General features: G+C 37.2%; 1 protein-coding gene across 1 annotated transcript in view; it reads left to right on the top strand.

Annotated features, from left to right (window-relative positions):
- LOC124801232 overlaps positions 1-24,192 on the top strand; it is a 150,464-nt gene that overhangs the window by 114,097 nt on the left and 12,175 nt on the right. Inside the window, exon 6 of the mRNA XM_047263058.1 lies at positions 17,086-17,363. Coding sequence (XP_047119014.1) covers positions 17,086-17,363 — 278 coding nt within the window. The remainder of the gene's footprint in view (positions 1-17,085; positions 17,364-24,192) is intronic.

Below are 24,192 nucleotides of genomic sequence, written 5' to 3'. Positions count from 1 at the left end.
GTTTTAACCATAAAATCCGACGGACATATGTCATACATTCTTCACTTCCGTTTTATTTATTTGTGATTTAAATACATGTTTTAAATTTGTAAGTGGCGAAACGTAATTGTTTAGCTTGTTGTAAGTGCATTGTTGATGGCTAGCATGCACCAGTCTCTCGTGAGTGGTACCGGTGTTATGTAAACTGCACGTGCGCTTGGAATATTGTTGAAGGTTGTTTTGTTCTATGTTGGCTGCTGTGTTGTGCTATTATGTACATCCTTCCCATGTGTAAAAACATATAAATAGTGAATATGGCTAACAGACATCACTTGTGAAACTTAGAGATGAAGGACTCTTGAACAATGGCTCAGAACTCGATGATCTTTCAGACGATATTGGTGATTTTTCAGAAGACAATGATAACTCACGTGTGCTAGAGAGTGAAACCTGTGCAGCTGATAGAAATAGTGTTTGTGAGTATGAAGAAGCTAATGCGCAAGTTTCTATTAGTCAGGTTTGTCGTACAGTTCAACAGCCTGCCCTTCATAATGAAAGGTGTCATTTTTATGCATTCCCTGAATTACCTCTGAAGAAACAAGTGGAATTCAGGTTCCTGTAGATACATTATCAATAGAATTAGTCTGTTTGTTGCAATTTTTTGATCATAACATGTTTCTAAAAGTAAAGTCAGAGACAAATGTATATGCTATTGATACTACTTCTAAACTGAGCCGTCAGAACAGAATAAAACCAAAATCTTTATGGAAGAAATGGAGATCAGTGAGGATACACAAAGTATATCAATTTTTTGCAATCATTTTGTATGTGTGTGTTTTAAGGAAACCTAATCTAAGGGTTTATTGGACTGAAGACCCTGTGCTTGCCTCATCATTTGCTTCTCAGCTAATGTCACGAGACAGATTTTTTTGCCATATTGGATGCTGCATGTGAACAATAATACACTATGGATACCTCAACAAGAACCAGGCCATGACCCTCTCCATAAAATAAAACCTGTTTGGTACTTTTTCACAGAAAGATGCAGAAAAGTCTTTTATCCATCACGATATCCAACTGTGGATGAAGTAATATGTTCTTTTTGAGGAAGAACTGGATTCCGTGTTTATAAGAAAGACAAACCAGGGAAATATGGGATAAAACTGTATGTTGTAAGTGATGCTCAAACAGGTTACGTGTTCAATGTTGAAGTTTATACTAGAGGAAAAGGAAACATTAACAATTCTGTCAAATCCCTGCTGCTGAGGCTATGTTCCTCTTACTTGGGAAAAGGTCATGTGGTATACATGGACAGATTTTATACAAGTCCTGCAGTCCTTTAAGAACTATGGGAAAGAAATACATTGGGAGTTGGAACTGTGATGAAGAACAGGATCAGGTTGCCTAGAAACCTAATAAATCAAAAACTAAAGAAAGTGGAAATGACATTTCATCACAAAGGACACCTTTTCTGCTTGAAATGGAAAGACAAATGTGATATACACATGTTGTCAACACAGTATAAGATGATTGCCTCACATGTCAGTGTAAAATCCAGGAGTGGATATGTTACGGTAGTAAAGCCAGACGTTGTACTAGACTACAACTTGTCTAAAACAGCTGTTGATGGAGGAGACCAGCATGATTAGTTTTTATCCCTTCCAGCTAAAGACTGTAAAATGGTGGAAAAAGATTTTCTTCCATATTTTTATGAGGGCAGTTGTGAATGCCAACATTATTCACAATATCAAAATATCAAAAAAGTGTGCATTTGCAGATTTTATCTGTAAATTAGCAAAGCAATTGGTTAAAAAAGGAAGAGTGGAACTAAATACAAACACACATTCAGCTTCTGGAGTTGCAAGTGGAAACAGACTAACAGCATGTCATTTTTCTGAGAAACTGCCACCAACAGAAAAGAAAACAAACCCAGTTCGAAGATGCAAGGTCTATTGGGAAAGGGAAAGCTGCTGGAAAGGTAGTGAGGAAAGAGACCAGATACTACTGTAGGCCATGTAACACAGGCCTTTGTGTTCCCAAGTGTTTTGAAAGATTTCATACCCAAGTAAAGTTCTCTAATTTGTAAAAATGAGAAAAAAATGTTCACAATAAAACACTTTACCTATAAATGAAGCATTTAGTATTTCCCACTGACAAGTGATTTTAAATCAATAGCCTACCATTCCCTACGACGTACGAAAATTTTGTCCACTTCAGGAAAAAATAAAATGCTAAAAAATAGTATCTTTAGAGTAATATCTAGAAATCCCTGTATAATTTATTTGTGCTAAATGTATACATATTCATAAAGAGGAAGGATGGAAAGTTAAACTGATATACTGCCTAAAGAGGTAAGTGGATTAGTAAATTTATTAAAAAATTGTAAATCGCAGCAAATTTCCTCAGGATCCGGGTATTAACTGGATTGCCAACCCGTTAGGCTCCAAAATGACCTCTCATCTGTTACATTGCCAGATGCTAAGTTTGTTTTGTTTGCACATGATACAAACTTTGCAGTAAGTAGCAGGTCAAGTACAGATTTAGAAATAGCTGCTAATCAAATTTTCATTTAATAAATGGTTTAAAGCTAAGTCACTGTCAATAAACTTTGAAAAGACCCACTATGTGCAGTTCAGAACCTGAGAGAGATTTCCTTCCAGCATGTGTATAACATGTGAAGACATGCAGATTGAAGAGGTTGATAGTGTTAAATTTCTGAGATTACAACTAGATAATAAATTCAGTTGGAAAGGACATACCACAGAATTGCTTAAGTGCCTAAACAAATTTGTATTTGCAGTGAGAACAAGGTCAGATGTGGGAGATATAAATATTTAAAAAAAAACTGCATACTTTGCTTACTTTCATTCTGTTATGTCACGTGGGACCATATTCTGGGTTAACTAATCAAACCGAGCAAAAGTTTTTAGCATGCAAAAGCTGGTAACAAGAATCATTTGTGGTGTAAATGAAAGCAGGCTTAAAGAACCAGGAAACGTGAGCCACTGACCAAGCCAAGTCCACACCAGGCTTGGTCACTTCCTGTTGACCCATACTAAAAAACAGCAAATAAATAGTTCAGCAGGCAGTATCTCCAAATCTAATAACATTATACCTAACTATACTGCTAAGATTATGTTTCTTAACATATAGGGCTTATTAGATAAAACAGATGCATTGCATGTTCTGATCGAGGAAAAGCAAATAGAAGTCCTTGGTTCAGCTGAACATTGGATGAACCCTGATGGCATCAACTTGACAGGCATTCCAGATTTTAAAGTAGCCTCTTACTTTTGCCGTAAAGATAAGAAACGAGGTGGCTCTACCATTTTAATTAAGAACCACCTTGAAACATCTTCAAGAACCACCTTGTTTTTGAGCCATTACCTAATGTAACAAATTTATCTGTGGAGGAAACTTTTGAAATATCTGCCTGTTACATTGTGACTTATGGAACAGCCTTTATCTGTATTTACAGAAACCCAGTATTGGAAAGGTTGGACATCTTATTAAACACATTGTTTTTAATGAAAGTTAATGTAATTCTAATGGCTGATTTTAATATTAATTTCAACTCCAGTACTTCTGACAACTTGGAAATAAATAGCTTAGTTAAAAGCTATGGGATGAATACATGCTGAAGAATGTAATCACCAGACCTCGTAGTGTAAACATGGGTACTTGTGTAGACAATATTGTTACAACTTTTCATTTTTCAAAATACAATACAAATGTGATTGACACTCTTCTTTCTGATCATCATGGAATTATTATTCATGTAAACATAGATGCAATGATTTTTAATGTCACCAAGCCTTCTGTGATTTATAAGACACAATGTACAATTTGTGCCTGTAATATATCTGTTTTTCTAAAATGTCTCAGAGAAATTAATTGGTTGTGCGTGTATGATAACACTGGAGCAGAAAACCAGTTCAACAACTTTCTTGAATTATTCATGTGGGCAGTTAACATTGGCCTGCCACTAAAGAACAAACGTGTTAAAATGAGCAGGGTATTGACTATCAATAAAAATAAGTGGCACACACAAACTACGAAAACTTAAAGATCAATGCAACAGTTTCTACTACCTAGCAAAGAATTCATCTTGTCTGCATGCCAAAGTAAGATATAAAGAATGCAAATATCAGTACAGAATGGGTATTAAGAAAACTAAATTAGAATATAATTGCAAAGTGGTTGCACAAGCTATTAATAAACCAAAAGAAATGTGGAAAATCATTAATGAGAATCTAGCATTGGGTAGCAAAGAATTTGTATCTAGGTCTAAAATTACTTCTGATAGTTTTAATAATTATTTTGTAAACATTGCAGATAGTGTAGTTACTAAGATACCTGATAGTAAACATGAACCTAGCTACTATTTGGATGTTGCCTATAAAAACCAAAATGCTATGGAAAATGTGTTTTATTTTTGAACACATTTGTGTAGAAGATGTACACTCTGTCATTCTTTCTCTTAGCAAAAGTGATTCACTGCATATTTGCAATACCAGCTCTAAAATATTGAAACTTAGTATTCATAATATAGCAGAGGTCCTCTGTCGCATCATAAACTACTGCTTTTTGATGAAAGTTGTTTCCCTGAAAAATTAAAAGTAGCCAAAGTAATCCCAGTCCACAAAAAAGGTGACAATAATTTGCCTAGCAATTATAGGCCAGTTTCTCTTGTACCACTTTTATCCAAGGTCATTGAGAAACTAATGAGTATTCAAGTAATCAATTTTCTAGATTCTCATCAATTACTTTCAAATAGCCAGTTTGGGTTTAGGAAAAATCTATCAACATGTGATGCTGTTATGAGCTACATATGTAACTGTCTTGAAGCAAAAGAAGAAAAATTTTTTGCAAGTACAGAGTTTTTTGATTTATCAAAAGTGTTTGACACTGTTTGCCACAACACTCTGCCGCTGAAATTAAAAACTGTAAGTTTCTCAGTCTTTGCTGTTAAACTTATTCAGTCATACTTATATAATAGATCTCAAACTGTTTACTTCAATAACCAATATTCTAGTTTCTTAGCCGTTAACCATGGTGTTCCTCAAGGGTCAATCTTGGGCCCCTCTCTTGTTCATATTATATATGAATGACCTACCTAGCAATGTAATAGATGATACTACAAACTGTTAGTTGTATGCAGATGATATCAGTTTAAGTGTTACAGTGCCTACGAACAATAACGTAAGTAACTCTACCTCACTCAAGGTAGATATACCTTCTGACTGGTGCAATGCCAAAAGCATGTCTATGGACATAAATAAAACACAGGAATTAAACATTTCTTATAACAATAGAATCACCTTAGAGACAGTTCCTGTAAAGTTTCTTGGCATTGTTTTGCAAAATAATTTAGGCTGGCAGGCACATGTGAATTATTTAACACCAAAAATTTCTAAAGGAATATTTATGCTCAGAAAATTACAAGCAACAGTAGATGAGAAAATTTTGCTTTCTGTCTATTATAGTTATATTTACTCTCATTTGAGGTATGGGACAATCTTGTGGGGAAATAATTGCTACTCAAAATGCTTATTTACAGCTCAGAATAAAGCTGTCAGACTGATATGTAAAGTACCTTCTAGAACTCATTGTAGAGAATTATTTATTAAACTTAGTATTATGACCTTTCCATGTATATACATATTTCAATGTCTCTTGTACATTAAAAAGAACTTGTCTAGTTTTGATCTGAATTCTGATGTACGTAGTTATAACACATGACACTGTAATGATGTAAGAAACTCATATACCAAAACTCTAAACAGCTCCAAACACACATCTGTAAAGCTATTTAATAATCTACCAGAGACAGTTAAGAGTCTGGGGCTGAAAAAATTTAAGATATTTGTAAGAACTTTATTAATTCAAAATTGTTTTTATACAAAGGAAGATTTCTGTGAGCATAATTTCTAACATAGATTAATTATTTGCGTATTTATTGTCATTGTTGTTTGTACATTTATTGACGTTGCTTATACAAGCTTTACATCCCTGTAAATGTTTTGCTTTTGGGCAATAAAAATCGATCAATCAATCAAAGAACATCATATAGAAACCTGTTCAAGGAACTGCGTATTTTAACCATTGCTTCTCAGTATATTTATTCCTCAATGGAATTTGTTGCAAGTAGTATCTCTCTATTTCCAACAAATAGATCAATACATGACATCAATACTAGGAATAAGAACAATGTATCCTAAAACCTAAAATCACCTACCTTGGTCCAAAAAGAGATCCACTATTGAGGAACACGGATTTTCAATAAATTGCCAGCAACCATTAAAAACTTGGTTTCAGATAGAGCACAGTGTAAACAGAGTTTGAAAGACTGTTTGATAAGCAACTCCTACTCCATAGATGAATATCTTAACAGGGACTTCCAGACCAGCTTAAGTAAAAATGTCTGTTACATTTCAGTTTTGACAGCAAGGCTAGGTATTTTGTGTATGATAAATGTATTAAAAGTGCATAACAATGTTTCATTCTGACAGTGTATTAATTGTATAAATATTAGCAGTAACAGTTTACTGTAATGTATTCACGTATCTTGACAATCTCCTGACAAATGATTAGGGTAGTAAATATTGTATTTAAATGTTTTATGTTTTTTACATTATTCTTTCTAACATATTCCACACACATGAGAATCATCTCATTTTTTGGTCTATGGACTGAAAGCTGAACCTAATTTCATCTATCTTCAATATTAGCAGGTTAAACAGTGTGCCAGTTGTTGTGGTACCAGTCAGGTAAAGGTTATTTTAACAGTTGTGCTGGCAGATCTTGAAACTACATATAATTTTGAACAGCAGGAGTTCAGACTATTGGGACTACTTATTTTGCTTAAATTACAAAGATACAACAGGACTTTTTTGTTTTGATATGAATGGATAAATACTGGAAATTAGTATTGCCTGTCAGTCATCTGCCTCAGCATCCATTCTTCCATTTATAGTTACAGAAGAATAATGACATTTCCACTCATGAGGGGAATGCACCTACTCATCATCACTGATTTCATCTGAATTTGTGTTATATTCAGGGCTTGGCCAGAAAGGAAAGTGACAGAACTGTGAGCTTCAGATGGTGAAGTTTTTAGAAAAAATAGGATTTATGGCACTGGTCAGGTGAGACGTGAGCCATCTGTATTAACACTCAACCCGAAATATCTCTGAAATGTGCGTAACTAGAAACATGCAGCCTCTCAGACCACCTAATATTTTACGTCACAGAACTCCACATCAGTTGACAGAAATCAAGGAAATAGCCAGTTAATTCATGTTATAAGTAATGATACTGCGTGAAGAGTTTGACAGAGCACTGAAAGACGAGTCGATACAAGGACCCTGGAGTAGACAACATTCCATTAGAACTACTGACAGCCTTGGGAGAGCCAGTCCTGGGGAAACTCTACCATCTGGTGAGCTAAATGTATGAGACAGGCGAAATACCTCAGACTTCAAGAAGAATATAATTGTTCCAATCCCAAAGAAAGCAGGTGTTGACAGATGTGAAAATTACCGAACTATCAGTTTAATAAGTCACAGCTGCAAAATACTAACACAAATTCTCTACAGACTAATGGAAAAACTGGTAGAAACCGACCTCGGGGAAGATCAGTTTGGTTTCCGTGGAAATATTGGAACACGTGAAGCAGTACTGACCCTACGACTTATCTTAGAAAATAGATTAAGGAAAGGCAAACTTACGTTTCTAGCGTTTGTAGACTTAGAGAAAGCTTTTGACAATGTTGACTGCAATACTCTCTTTCAAATTCTGAAGGTGGCAGGGGTAAAATACAGTGAGCGAAAGGCTATTTACAATTTGTGCAGAAACCAGATGGCAGTTATAAGAGTCAAGGGGCATGAAAGGGAAGCAGTGCTTGAGAAGGGGGTGAGACAGGGTTGTTGCCTATCTCTGATGTTATTCAATCTGTGTATTGAGCAATCAGTGAAGGAAACAAAAGAAAAATTTGGAGTAGGTATTAAAATCCGTGGAGAAGAAATAAAAATTTTGAGGTTCGCCGATGACATTGTAATTCTGTCAGAGACAGCAAAGGACTTGGAAGAGCAGTTAAACGGAATGGATAGTGTCTTGAAAGGAGGATATAAGATGAACATCAACAAAAGCAAAACGAGGATAATGGAATGTAGTCGAATTAAATCTGGTGATGCTGAGGGAATTAGATTAGGAAATAAGACACTTAAAGTAGTAAAAGAGTTTTGCTGTTTGGGGAGCAAAATAACTGATGATGGTCGAAGTAGAGAGGATACAAAATGTAGATTGGCAATGGCAAGGAAAGCATTTCTGAAGAAGAGAAATTTGTTAACATCGAGTATTGATTTAAGTGTCAGGAAGTCGTTTCTGAAAATATTTGTATGGAGTGTAGCCATGTATGGAAGTGAAACATGGACGATAAATAGTTTGGACAAGAAGAGAATAGAAGCTTTCGAAATGTGGTGCTACAGAATGCTGAAGATTAGATGGGTAGGTCACATAACTAATGAGGAGGTGTTGAAGAGGATTGGGGAGAAGAGAAGTTTGTGGCACAACTTGACTAGAAGAAGGGATTGGTTGGTAGGAAAAATTCTGAGGCATCAAGGGATCACCAATTTAGTATTGGAGGGCAGCGTGGAGGGTAAAAATTGTAGAGGGAGACCAAGAGATGAATACACTAAACAGATTGAGAAGGATGTAGGTTGCAGTGGGTACTGGGAGATGATGAAGCTTACACAGGATAGAGTAGCATGGAGAGCTGCATCAAACCAGTCTCAGGACTGAAGGCCACAACAACAAACAACACGTAAATTTAATGCTTTTCAGCCCATATAAACATTTTGTTGTTTAAATTATGTAAAATAAACACGAAATGTCAACAAGTACATGCAGTCATTCAGTGTCAAGTTTCATATGATTTTCACCAACGTTATACCAGTTAATATATTCCATTATACATAAAATATAGCAGAAAATGTAAAAAAAAAGATAATAATCAACTGAACTGAAATATATAAATGACATCTCTTTTGCACAGTTGCCACACATCTTTCTGCTGCATTCCAGGCAAACTGGGTGACCACATTTGATGCACTTATACACCATTTTCCTCTTCTTGGACGCAGGGCACTTCATACACATGTTCCTTTTGTCCATTCTACCACTTGGTATGTCTTCGCTTGATTGCTGAGTGTCTCCCAGAACTTTGTGGATCATTTCCTTGATATTTCTAGGTAAAGTTTCAGTTTCCAGGCGTCGTCTTAGATGTGGCTCTATCAGCTCCTTGGCCAGACTTTAGGTGAATTTGAGACGTGTTAGCATGGGGTTTCCTCTGTAGCACAAATACAGAACAAAACTGTTCATGCAACTGATGTTTACAAATGTGGTAAAGACTGCCATTGGCCAGCACCTTGTATGTCTCTTTGACGAATAATTGGCACATTTTGTGTCAAGCAAATCTATTCCACATTTTGTTGCATTGTAGTAACAAATAATTTCTGGCTTATTTTTTATGGTATCATTTTCAGTGGTATGGTGCACTGAAGACATAAGAATTACTGCCTTGTTTCTCTTAGGAACAAATGAAACCAGTGTTGTATTCTCAGAGAATCCACATAATGCTGACCCAACTGGCCTACTTTTATCAGCATTGTTCTTTCTGACCGTTCCTACATATGTTAGTCCTCTCTTTCTCAGCTCACAGATGAGTTCTATAGATGTAAACCAGTTGTCAGCGGTAATGTTTCTGTTACTTCCTTCTGTTGGTTTGCACTGACATAAGACAGCCTGAGCTGGTTTGGCAAGCTTTTTCTCTTCTTCTGTCAGGCCACATCCATCACTATCTTTCCCTGAATGTCTGCTTGTGTCTGTGTATGTGTGGATGGATATGTGTGTGTGTGCGAGTGTATACCTGTCCTTTTTTCCCCCTAAGGTAAGTCTTTCCGCTCCCGGGATTGGAATGACTCCTTACCCTCTCCCTTAAAACCCATATCCTTTTGTCTTTCCTTCTCCTTCCCTCTTTCCTGACGAGGCAACCATTGGTTGCGAAAGCTAGAATTTTGTGTGTATGTTTGTGTTTGTTTGTGTATCTATCGACCTGCCAGCGCTTTTGTTTGGTAAGTTTTACCAAACAAAAGCGCTTTTGTTTGGTAAGTTTCATCATCTTTCTTTTTATATATATATATATATATATATATATATATATATATATATATAAGCGCTTTTGTTTGGTAAGTTTCATCATCTTTCTTTTTATATATATATATATATATATATATATATATATATATATATATATATATATATATATATATATATATATATATATATATATATATATATATATATATATATATATATATATATATAAAAAGAAAGATGATGAAACTTACCAAACAAAAGCGCTGGCAGGTCGATAGATACACAAACAAACACAAACATACACACAAAATTCTAGCTTTCGCAACCAATGGTTGCCTCGTCAGGAAAGAGGGAAGGAGAAGGAAAGACAAAAGGATATGGGTTTTAAGGGAGAGGGTAAGGAGTCATTCCAATCCCGGGAGCGGAAAGACTTACCTTAGGGGGAAAAAAGGACAGGTATACACTCGCACACACACACATATCCATCCACACATACACAGACACAAGCAGACATATATATATATATATTCACTTATGAAATTTGTCATTAATAACCCATCCCAAATCAAAAATTACAGCAAAGTGCATATCTGCAACACTTGAAAAAAGGAAGAAAAGATGATCTTCACTGTTCTGGTTTAAATCTCACTTTGATACAGCAAGGGGTGAATTATGCTGCCACAAAAATCTTTGGTCATTCGCCAAATAACATTAAAAGTCTGACAGATAGCCAGCCAACATTTAAAAGCAAGTTAAAAGAATTTCTGAATGACAAATCCTCCTACTCAGTAGATGAATTTTTAGATATGAAGTAGTAACTGAAAAAAAACTATTTTGTGTAAAGAAAACTTATGTTAAAGTGACACATTCCACATCATTACAAAATGTCATATTCATGATCTATAGAACAAGGATTAATGTATGTATGTAGATGATTTACATGTGGTGGAGTGATATTTATAATAAAACAGAGGACGCAATCATTTCCTTGGCATCTTTTACATGTTATAAATGTCGCATTTTTACAATTATGTAGTTGTTTTAAAGTTTCTATAGTAAATCATAAAAAGCTCTCTCTCATCACACACATTGCACACTTTGGCAGCAAACCATGCATAATATGTCATTTCACCATTGAGCATAGCTGGTGATGTATAATGGAAAGTGTTTTTATACAATATTGTCAGGGTGTGATTTCTTTTGCTTTCTAGATAAGATGTGATCAGTTTTTAAGCTTTTTCTAAAATTCTTTACAGGGTTGCAGTAGCTACTGAGGGCTGTTGGAAGCTCAAAATGACACTAATGGAATATGGAGGCCCTACACTTTAATTACAATCCTTTCTTGGACATATTTGCAGAGTCCTCATGGTTGCGATACCATATTTTGCTTTGCCTCACCTTTCCATCCTTTTATGACAGTATTGATAAATGCAGTAATTGATGATTATTTTGGTTTATTTACAGTTTACACAAGGTAAAAATTGAAAATGAAAACTGTTTCTGCTTAGGGACACAACCCCATGACTCTTGGATTATCGTTCTGCTGCACTCTTTCTGCTGCACCAATTGCTGTCTGGCAACTATGCAAACATAAATGGCTCATGCCTCTCCTGACCAGTATCAAAACTGCTATTTTTTCTAAATACTTGGCCAACTGCAGTCCACACATCCATCATTTTCATTTCTGGCCAAGCTCTGCATATAGCATAAATTTGAATGAAATCAATGATGATGAGGTGGTGTGGTTTTCTTGTCAAATATCCATATTGTAGCTCTTCTGTAACATCTGATGTGTAATGGCAGATTTTTTGGATTTATCAATTTAAAAATGTGGGTATGCTTGTAGTAACAGGTTTTGAAAGTTTTGGCTGTTTGGTATGTACAGAATATATTGTGATGGCTGCATGTAACTTTATATGTACTTGGTTTACTAAACTTGTTAAAGAATAGGTTTGTGACATGCATCTGTGTGTGTGTGTGTGTGTGTGTGTGTGTGTGTGTGTGTGTGTGTGTGTGTGTGTGTGCGTGGCGTGCGCGTGTACACGCACATGCATGTGCATTTGTGTGTGTGTGTGTTCTTCAAAATGATAACTCTCGTTTTGTGCACTGTGCTAGATTGGGTCACCATTGATCTTGCCTTTGAGTGCTCTTCCAATGGAAATTTATGTTCTGCTGAAGATTCTTCTGAACGGAGCCTACTTGACAGATTAGATTTATTTAAGATTTATACTTGAGTTGGTCTGTGCTCACAGTTTTCTGTACATATTGATGGTCTATTTCTTAACTGTTAACTGGTGGCACCAAAAGTACCCTCTACCATGCACCATAACAGGGTGTCTACGACCCGGGACAACTGAGAGATCCAGGAAAAACCCAGGAATTTTTTCATCCAGGAGAAAACTGGGAAAAACCCGAGATTTTTATTTTTTTAATTCCGGGAATTTTTCATTGTTTTCTTCTCAGTTAATTTTTTGTAATTTTGACTGGTAAGAACCAATACTCTAACAAAGGATATTACTGTATCCTGTTACTGCAGAATAATACTGCAGCAATAAAACATAAATGAGAGAAAAAACGAAAATAAATTTAAGTTGCAAAAGAAATGCGCCATATACAACAACAAAACACAGTACTCATACAAGTGTCTGCCAACAGCAAAATGTGTCAAAGGCTTTAGGAAGACTATGCAATGCTTCGTAACAACAAATTGCATTATGTCAGAACTGTTAAAATTATATTTGTTTTAGCAGTTACGAGTGGGATCATGTGCATGTGCAGTTGAGTAGTATTTCTTCCGCTTCTGGCTACAGAAACGTGGCTGTTGGCTGTGTAAGCAGTCACAGCACCAAAAGGGGGGCGGGGGGGCAGCTGGGTGCTACCGGGAAAAATTTTACTGGCACACCCAAGCTGCCAGATTCATGATGCATGCACAGCAGCCCTAGCTCTAGGCGGGGGGGGGGATTCATTTTCTTCAGGAAAAAACCTTGTTTCACAATGCCCCTAGCATCCTGTGCCCTTTGGTCTATCGATTGAAACGTGTCCCTGTCGGTTTTTGAACATTGTTGAACACATTCTAAGTTGATTTCTGAATGAATCATAAGTTGATTTGGGAATACGTGATGTCTCTATCAGTGGAATCCTCATCACATCTAGAAATAAACTTTCCTGCAGACAAAAGGGGCTATACGAGCTGAGCAGAGTATAGCCGAATGAAAAAAAGCCAACCACTGTCTGGTTATGTTGTTGATTGGTTTTGCGAATGATGAGCGTAGTTATGATTACCAGCGAAATCCATAGATTCAGACTACCAGAGTGTGAATAAACGACTAACAGGAATAACAGGTAAGAAAGATTACGTATTATCTTCTCAGTGTATCCAAGAAAATGAAATTTTGACAGAAATCTTTTGGCCAGATCGCTATACTAGTAAGGACCAGTTGTACAGTCTCTGGCTAGCAGCTGATTTAAGGTCTATTCTGGAAGTAGTGCAGAAAATGCGTTGTACGAACATGTAACAATGCCTAACTGGAGAATAATCGCGGGATAACTAAACTGGTGATCCTGGCAGAGTTAGTGAAGTTAACCTGTGAATAAGCTTTGACATTGGCAGGAATAGATACAGAATTAGTCATGACAAGACTGTTCGTTAGAATGAGGAAGGAGAAGAAACGGGGACATCACTTAAATTATGGAAGAATATGACAATTCCAAATTTATATAAAAATTTCGCACTATTACTTTTCGATCTCATGCTTGAGAAACTGGAGTGTATGAATGAAGTGTAAAACTATTTCCTAACATAAAGCTTTTTGCGTGTAGTAGGCCTAATAGGCATTTGATATTGGTACTTTGTGAATTATATTCTGCTATGCTATAAAAATGACCATTTGTGCCAAAACAGTCTCATTTATTTGGCTTTTGTTACAATTGCTACAGTATTAGAAAGGCCTATTTTATCTAGCAGACAGTGACAAAACACACGTAATCAGGTCAAGAAACCACACCAGTCTTGGGTCCTATTTGTATTAACAGGTTTTTCAGTATTAGACAACGACATTTCGATTTTTCATGTAGCAAAACATTTGACGAACTTTGATGAGGTAACAGAATCTTTCGCAGGAAGGAAAGCACGCCATGTAAAGCTGTAGCAAGATTAGAGAGGAAATATTCTAGGAGCTAAGGATTGAAGAAATGTGTACTTTCTAGCTTGTCTCTTTTCTTTACTGGTTTTATGTATCCTATACTTAATTTTATGTCACACAAAGCAGCAAGTTGTTAGCTAATAAGGAATAAAGAGTGCAAATATTCTGAAGAGTTAAAAAAAATAAATAAAAATAAAGAGGGGACAGGATGTCAAACCGGCTGACTGGAAGCAGGAGAGGCACTATAGGACATTTTAATTTCCACTGTCCTGAATATAGTTTGATGGCATCCATTACAAAATATACACGTTTCAATTCCACAGACTGAAATACAGTGACGTGCGATAGAGGAATGCTATGTGAAGAGGTGTGGCACTGCACTTTGGCACACTTAAAGATCAAATAACATGTCTTACAGTTCCTCGGACACTTATGTTTTATGTATCAGACTCTTCAGAAAGATGTGCGCTACAAAATGAACATATTTTTGAAAATTCGATTTCTTTTTAACTTTTTGACATCCAACCTTAAACGTTCAAGTGACACCACTATCTGCTATTGCCCCGGTTCGGAAATATCGTAGATACGGGGCTGATTCGTAGAGCAGTCTGAGTTATAATAGGGAAGCGGGTAGTCTCCATGTGACCCATGTTTACATTTAGTGATTTTGCTGTTTCCTCTATGTCTGCTGCACTCACGTCAAATGAAAACAAAATTGATTTCTGTGGCCGGGAGGTGTCGTGGATTAAAATACATTTATGTAATTATGGAAGACTAAAATACTTTATTATTTCAGATTTTATTTTATTGCCACCTTTCTGACAGTCAAGCATTAATTGCCAGAACAATGAAGTTATTTTTATCAGTTTGCTGAAGAAATTTTCTTTTATTAATCTTTTCCGCTGAGGCAGTCAATATATTTGAAACGAAGTGTTTAATTCCACACTATTGGCTAGTTTCAACTGTTCGGTGCATTTCAAGTGTATGTTTTCATCTTCTAGCACGTATGGCATTATGCCATAACAAAGAACCAAACGTGAGATAGCAAAGTACTGGCACTCAAGGAAATTTACATTCCAAAAACCACATTGAAAAGCTTAATATCAGGTCGAGGCCTATTTCACTGGGAATCTGGGACTCGTTTAAAAATCAGCTCTTTGATGACAAGCCATTTAGAAGAATTTAGATCACATATTTATGTTGTTATTAAAAAAATGTACTGGCACATTTGTGTGATATATCTTAAAATGGAATACACGCGTAAAAGGCCAACATTATATGTGAAAGCTTAGCCTCTCTTGCAGCGTATTGGCCTTAGAGACCAATATTGTAAGTGAAAGCTTTGCTTTTCTTGTAGCAGCCTTACATATATTAATTTAAACCATTAACTTTTCCTGTTCGCGCTACTTAACAGTGATGTTGCTATTGGCTGACTATACCATGCGTCGGAAGCTTTGAATATCCGCTGTCATCGGCTGGCGAGATCACGTGACATGAGCTATGACTGGCTTACAAGTACGCATCGCAATCTCAATTTCAATGCTTTGGAAAGTAACATGTGGTGTGTGGTGGAATTCAAATTTATACTTTCGTAATACGAAACTATGCAGCGTACATGTTGCTGCACATCAAACTTTCCAAAAGGTGTTTTTTTCCCCTGAGTTTTGTTTTATAAAGCACCAGGAAATTCTACGCCCGTGTATAAAGCCATAACCATTCAAAGGATTGATAAGTTAAACAGTTCGGAGAGAAAATATACTGTCAGTTTACAGGGAAAAACTATGTTTCCACCTGGGAGAAAGTGTATTTTTAACCAGGAAATCCGGGAATTTTTTTTCCTTGTGCACATATACACCATGCATAAGGTAGTTTGTGAAGTAGATGTAGGTGTAAATGTGAATATATGGTCATGCATAGGAAATTATTTTGTTGTCTGCATAATGCTGTTGTGTGAACTAGATGTTCCTATGGAAACTGCTGAACCTTTTTTAACATGGCAGACAGACACAACAAAAGACTATTGAAATGCCTGCATGTTTTAAAGCTGGTCATCAGAAAGGGAATGTCGTGTGTCAGTAAATATGAGATAAAAATCATTGACTGCAGTATTGTGTATTTTGTTTAAGAAATGTTCATCGATCCCATTAATAGCAGGATGAAATTCAAGAAGGCAGGTTACGAGACTTCCAAGATGCAATTCCACGATAAGTTAGTTACAGTATTAACTATGATCTTAAAATTATTAAAAGCTTAATTGCAGGAAAGATTCCAAGGTCATATAATAAAATGGGAAAAAGTGCTAAAAGTAAATAAATAAAATATTGCAGCAGAAAATAATGACAAAATTGTCGCTGTAACAGTTTTCATAGTTGGTTAATTTGTAGGTATGAAGACCCCTGTAATGACTGAAACCAACTATCAGAAATATAAAAAAAATTTGTGAACTAGAGTATTTTATTCAGACATTTTGAATATACAGATCATTGTAGTGTCTCCACCACAGCATAATACCACATTTAGTTCTATTAATTGTTTCAGTTCCTTTTTAAACATTGAAAAACTTCAGTTGTGCAGTACCATGAATTTTCCAAATGGCCATGCTAAAATATAAATTCTCTGTTGTGGAAGGTGTTGAAGATTATCATCAAAATATTGAGCTTAATATTTAAACCAATATGGTTAGAGTATAGAGTATCTTTTGTGTGTGCTCCCAAAGACATTTGTATTAATTTTTTACCAGATCTAACTTAAAATGTGATTTGATAACCATTATTGTGAATTAAGAAGAAGAATTATGTACTTACAGGGAACATGGAGAACTGTCCAGGCACTGTCAACAATATTATACCAGAAACCAGCATTAATGCTGTGATTGCCTTACTGGCTTATTATCCAGAGTTAAAGGATGTAAATGAGATGGTAATAAAGAAAGAGATTTGTGCTTGTCTTAAATTCTTCTGGGGTCTGATGCTTCTTCATAAATTCAGCACTGTACATCCATCAGTGAGCTCTTACAAGGAGTTTCTGGACAAAATCAAGAGGAGTGTTAGCTCTATTGACCCTGATGATGAACAAGCAACTGAGGTAAGGGAAACATAAATCAGTATTGCCTACAAACAAATTTCCCCTGCCACAAATCCCTGTTACAACTCCATATGCATAGATAAGTATCAACTTATTACACTAGTGTGCAAAACTTTAGAATGAAAGTTACTTTTGCGTGATGTATCGCTGCCAAGTAACATAGCTCGGTGATACTTGGACTGTACAATGAAAGAACTGTTTCAGTACAGTACAGTTACTGAAAGAAATACGCAACAAGATGAACAGAAACAACATATTATTCAAAGACAATAATTATACTGAAGTCACCACAATTCATGATGAACCCCTGGGCATTACAAAAGATGGGACGTGGTTCTTAATGTGTGTTATCTTATATTATCTAGCGTGGCTAGTAAGTGAGACATTATGTACGCATTTTTCGTATGGCGAAAATTTGAACCTGCATATTTGTGACTTGTTCAAACAATTTGCTTTCACACCTGAAACCATCAGATTCAAATGGTTCAAATGGCTCTGAGCACTATGGGACTTAACATCTCAGGTCATCAGTCCCCTAGAACTTAGAACTACTTAAACCTAACTAACCTAAGGACATCACACACATCCATGCCCGAGGCAGGATTCGAACCTGCGACCGTAGCAGTCCCGCGTAAACCATCAGATATAAAAATCAAATGCAATACCCTTTACTCTGCTTTCAAATACATTGTGTGTTATAACTATTCCACTACATCTACGTGACTGTAGTGATCCACTCTTGAAAAGTGCGCAGGAAAAACCAGCACTTAAATCTTTCTGTGCAACCTCTGATTTCTCTTATTTTATTATAATGCTCATTTCTCTTTATGTAGATGGGCACCAACAAAATACTTTTCACATTTAGAGGATAAAGTTGGCAGTTGAAATTTTGTGAAAAGATCCTGCCACAATGAAAAGTGACTGTGTTTCAATGATTGCCATGACAAAATCTACATTATTTCATGATAATACAAAGTGAGCTGCCTTCTTTGAACTTTTTCAGTCCCCTCCATCAGTCCCATCTGGTGTGGATCCAATACTGTGCAGCAGTACTCCAGAAGGCGGATCAGTGTAGTGTAGGCAGTCTCTTTCCATATACCTCGGCCATATTTTGCCAATGAAACACATTCTTTGGTTCACTTTTCCCACAACTTTATCCATGTAATTGTTATCCAATTTAAGTTATTCGTAATTGTAAGTGAAATATACGTGTGTGTGTGTGTGTGCGCGCCGTGTTACGATTTTTTGGAGGAGCTTCTGGCACTGTCTAGTGGGAGAAACAAAACACTCCAGTGGTCACAAGTTCCTTTCACTGCCGTATAGTGGTGGGCAGGAAATCGCGTATGAAGTCACAGATATCACAATAACAACTTTACAAAATCTAACTGCGATTTCAGTCACAGTTAGCAGTTGCAAGTAGCATTTCACATTCAACGCCGTGAGCCATCTGTTGGCCGAATTCTGTACTGCTTTCTGCGATTTCAGTGACAAGTCGCGGCTAGAAGTTGCAAGTAGCAACTAAAAAGCACAGTTAACAGTACCACCTGTTGGCTAAAGTTCGTACTACGCTCATCTCTGTGACACGCTATCGAGTCCAACAGCGATTTCCGTGACAAGTTGCTCATTTAACTTTACGACTCTGTATCTCAAAATGAACAAAAATGGACTTGTACCACTATTGAAATAAGCCCTTCATATGCACACACAACACATTGATCTCGTGAGGCACAAGGCTCTCATAACGAACTATGTTTCAGAACAAAGAATGAAACCACATTCTTTCAGAATATAATGGAAAGTGTCAAAGGAAGCAGGCAAATGATGCAGATGGATGAAATAATTATACAGCATTGGAAAACAGGCTATGGTCCACAAACACATAAGGGCTGTACCATGTAGCTTTATTTAGAGTAATTTTAATTCTTACTGTAACTGTAGTATTTATTCAAAGATATGCACTTGAGCTCATGTGTTGTTGGGTGGCTTGTGCTGGGCCTAATCATTTCTTTCAGGTTTCAAGAGTAATTAAAGAAATCCTATGGTGACATTAAAGAACCATAGAATTGCTGCATAAATAAATGCATAGTAGAATGTTTAGAATGACAGAAGTAGTTAGACAGGAAACTTTTAAAAGAAGTAATGAAATCGTGTGACTGATGAGAGGAATGTTCTAAGGCATCATCATAAACTGTGGTAAACTTGAACATTAAAGTTAAGTGTAGTGTACAGTGAAATTTGTGTAAGACTAAAACAAGTAGCAAAAACAAATATAAACAAGTGAATGCTATGGGTGTGAGAAGTAGTGAGAAATTTGGTGAGCAAAATGTTTTCGGAATCGCAGAGACAACCCACCTGCCAAGTACAGCATTCAAAACGGGCTGACACAGAAATTCTATCACTCTTTCGCACGGTTCTGCAAAGAACGATTATGTTATGGCATTTGTTCCCGAATGGATCACCACCACAAAGACCACCAGAAGGATATCATTTATTTATGTGTGTGTGTGTGTGTGTGTGTGTGTGTGTGTGTGTGTGTGTGTGTGTGTGTGTGTGTGTGTGTTATTCTGCAAAAAAGGAGCATTGTAAAATAAGAAATACATCTACATCTACATTTATACTCCGCAAGCCACCCAACGGTGTGTGGCGGAGGACACTTTGTGTGCCACTGTCATTACCTCCCTTTCCTGTTCCAGTCGCGTATGGTTCGCGGGAAGAACGACTGCCGTAAAGCCTCCGTTGGCGCTCGAATCTCTCTAATTTTACATTCATGATCTCCTCGGGAAGTATAAGTAGAGGGAAGCAATATATTCGATACCTCATCTAGAAATGCAGCCTCTCTAAACCTGGACAGCAAGCTACACCGCGATGCGGAGCGCCTTTCTTGCAGAGTCTGCCACTTGAGTTTGCTAAACAATTCCGTAACGCTATCACGCTTACCAAATAACCCTGTGACGAAACGTGCCGCTCTTCTTTGGATCCTCCCTATCTCCTCCGTCAACCCGACCTGGTACGGATCCCACACTGATGAGCAATACTCAAGTATAGGTCGAACAAGTGTTTTGTAAGGCACCTCCTATGTTGATGGACTACATTTTCTAAGGACTCTCCCAATGAATCTCAACCTGGTACCCGCCTTACCAACAATTAATTTTATATGATCATTCCACTTCAAATTGTTCCGCACGATTACTCCCAGATATTTTACAGAAGTAACTGCTACCAGTGTTTCTTCCGCTATCATATAATCATACAATAAAGGATCCTTCTTTCTATGTATTTGCAGTACATTACATTTGTCTATGTTAAGGGTCATTGCCACTCCCTGCACCAAGTGCCTATCTGCTGCAGATCTTCCTGCATTTCGCTGCAATTTTCTAATGCTGCAACTTCTCTGTATACTACAGCATCATCCGTGAAAAGCCACATGGAACTTCCGACACTATCTACTAGGTCATTTATATATATTGTGAAAAGCAATGGCCCCATAACACTCCCCTGTGGCACGCCAGAGGTTACCTTAACGTCTATAGACGTCTCTCCATTGAGAACAACATGCTGTGTTCTGTTTGCTAAAAACTCTTCAATCCAGCCACACAGCTGGTCTGACCATACTGTTGGTCTGATATTCCGTAGGCTCTTACTTTGTTTATCAGGCGACAGTGCGGAACTGTATCGAACGCCTTCCGGAAGTCAAGGAAAATAGCATCTACCTGGGAGCCTGTATCTAATATTTTCTGGGTCTCATGAACAAATAAAGCGAGTTGGGTCTCACACTATCGCTGTTTCCGGAATCCATGTTGATTCCTACAGAGTAGAGTCTGGGTTTCCAGAAACAATATGATACGCGAACAAAAAACATGTTCTAAAATTCTACAACAGATCGACGTCAGAGATATAGGCCTATAGTTTTGCGCTTCTGCTCGATGACCCTTCTTGAAGACCTGGACCACCTGTGCTCTTTTCCAATCATTTGGAACCTTCCGTTCCTCTAGAGACTTGCGGTACATGGCTGTTAGAAGGGGGGCAAGCTCTTTCGCATACTCTGTGTAGAATCGAATGGGTATCCTGTCAGGTCCAGTGGACTTAACTCTGTTGAGTGATTCCAGTTGTTTTTCTATTCCTTGGACACTTATTTTGATGTCAGCCATTTTTTCGTTTGTGCGAGGATTTAGAGAAGGAACTGCAGTGCGGTCTTCCTCTGTGAAACAGCTTTGGAAAAAGGTGTTTAGTATTTTTTAGTATTTCAGCTTTACGCGTGTCATCCTCTGTTTCAATGCCATCATCATCCCGGAGTGTCTGGATATGCTGTTTCGAGCCACTTACTGATTTAACATAAGACCAGAACTTCCTAGGATTTTCTGTCAAGTCAGTACATAGAATTTTACTTTCGAATTCACTGAATGCTTCACGCATAGCCTTCCTTACGCTAACTTTGACATCGTTTAGCTTCTGTTTGTCTGAGAGGTTTTGGCTGCTTTGAAATTTGCAGTGAAGCTCTCTTTGCTTTCGCAGTAGTTTCCTAACTTTGTTGTTGAACCACGGTGGGTTTTTTCCCGTCCCTCACAGTTTTACTCGGTACGTATCTGTCTAAAACGCATTGTACGATTGCCTTGAACTTTTTCCATAAACACTCAACATTGTCAGTGTCGGAACAGAAATTTTCGTTTTGATCTGTTAGGTAGTCTGAAATCTGCCTTCTATTACTCTTGCTAAACATATAAATCTTCCTCCCTATTTTTATATTCCTATTTACTTACATATCCAGGGATGCTGCAACGGCCTTATGATCACTGATTCCCTGTTCTGCACTTACAGAGTCGAAAAGTTCAGATCTGTTTGTTATCAGTAGGTCCAAGATGTTATCTCCACGAGTCGGTTTTCTGTTTAATTGCTCGAGGTAATTTTCGGATAGTGCACTCAGTATAATGTCACTTGATGCCTTGTCCCTACCACCCGTCCTAAACATCTGAGTGTCCCAGTCTATATCTGGTAAATTGAAATCTCCACCTAAGACTATAACATGCTGAGAAAATTTATATGAAATGTATTCCAGATTTTCTTTCAGTTGTTCTGGCACTAATGCTGCTGAGTCGGGAGGTCGGTAAAAGGAGCCAATTATTAACCTAGATCGGTTGTTGAGTGTAACCTCCACCCATAATAATTCACAGGAACTGTTCACTTCTGTTTCACTACAGAATAAACTACCACTAACAGCGACAAACATGCCACCACCGGTTGCATGCAATCTATCCTTTCTAAACACCGTCTGTGCCTTTGTAAAAATTTCGGCAGAATTTATCTCTGGCTTAAGCCAGCTTTCCGTACCTATAACGGTTTCAGCTTCGGTGCTTTCTATCAGCACTTGAAGTTCCGGTACTTTACCGATGCAGCTTCGACAGTTTACAATTATAATACTGATTGCTGCTTGGTCCCCGCATGTCCTGACTTTGCCCCGCACCCTTTGAGGCTGTTGCCCTTTCTGTACTTGCTCGAGGCCATCTAACCTAAAAAACCGCCCAGTCCACGCCACACAACCCCTGCTACCCGTGTAGCCGCCTGCTGTGTGTAGCATGGATTGGCCCAGGTTTATGAGAATAGACTGTTAACAATGAAGTCGAGTAAACAGTTAACTTCAGAAACACTAACCTTAGAATGATTTTAAAGTTTGTATGGGCACTTAGCAAACACTGCATATGAGGGACAATCTGCAAAGACATTACTTATTTATTTATTGTATGGCAATACGTATACATAGATTACAAAACTACTACAGGTCAACATTTAAGCATAGCTCTCCAGCATAAAATAACACAGCTAACAACAGTTGTAGATGGATATCTAGGTCAGTTATGTATTGTATAACGTCACTTGTCACTGTGAGGAAATCTTCGAAAGGACCCTTGTAGGCATATGTGCGACATGTCAATACAACATGAGCAACTGTCCGTCATTCCGCACAACAGTCACAGGATTGTGATGAAGATTTGCTCCACTTGTAGAGAGTGTCTGCATATCGTTCATGGTCCATTTGGAGGCGGTTCAAGATAGTTCAACGTGCTCGAGACTGGACAAATCCAAGGTTTTTTTTTCTGGATGCAAGGCAGCTTCAGGCATTATGAGGAACAGTTTTGATGCCAGCAGTGTTTTCATTCATAGATGGGACTGAATTCAGTTTCCATGAGAGTCCTGGCTGTGATGAGAGGAGGATGTATTGATCTTAGTCTTTTTCACTCCGCAGGGAATACGTCGTCCATTATTGGAATGTTGGTGTTATTACCAACTTCTGGTATTCACGCAGTAGCGTGCTCTTGCATCTGATATCAGTAGCTGGAATGTGGCTCAAGACAGGTAGCCAGTATGTGGGAGCAGATCTTTTCACATCCTTGACATACCATAAGCCACATGTACTCTGGGTGGTGCTAAAAGAACAGTCACTTCCAGGCAAATAACTAAAGCCAAGAAGCAGAGGCAGCCACATAATCTCAAAGATCTGGCTAAAATTAATTTGTCACAAGACATGCAAAGGCATTAAGATTATTAAATTGATGACATCAGTGTATATATTGTAAATACAAACAACATACATTTTTTGTGTAAAAAATGAATTGTATTTATTGTGCTATCTGTTATATATTTACCTAGTTTTTTCCTCTTCTATTGATGTTCTTGATGTAAGAGGCCAAATATTTAAGAAAGAGGCCAAATATTTATTTGTGACAAAGTATCAAACAGTTGCATGGTATACCGCGAATAGACTAGCATACAGCGAGTTACTGTGCATGTCAGAGACTGTTCAAATATGAATGTTGCGCGATGTTGGCTGTGACAT

Source organism: Schistocerca piceifrons, chromosome 1 (assembly GCF_021461385.2).
Source record: "Schistocerca piceifrons isolate TAMUIC-IGC-003096 chromosome 1, iqSchPice1.1, whole genome shotgun sequence".
Taxonomy (NCBI): domain Eukaryota; kingdom Metazoa; phylum Arthropoda; class Insecta; order Orthoptera; family Acrididae; genus Schistocerca; species Schistocerca piceifrons.
This window is presented reverse-complemented; position numbering and strand designations above follow the sequence as displayed.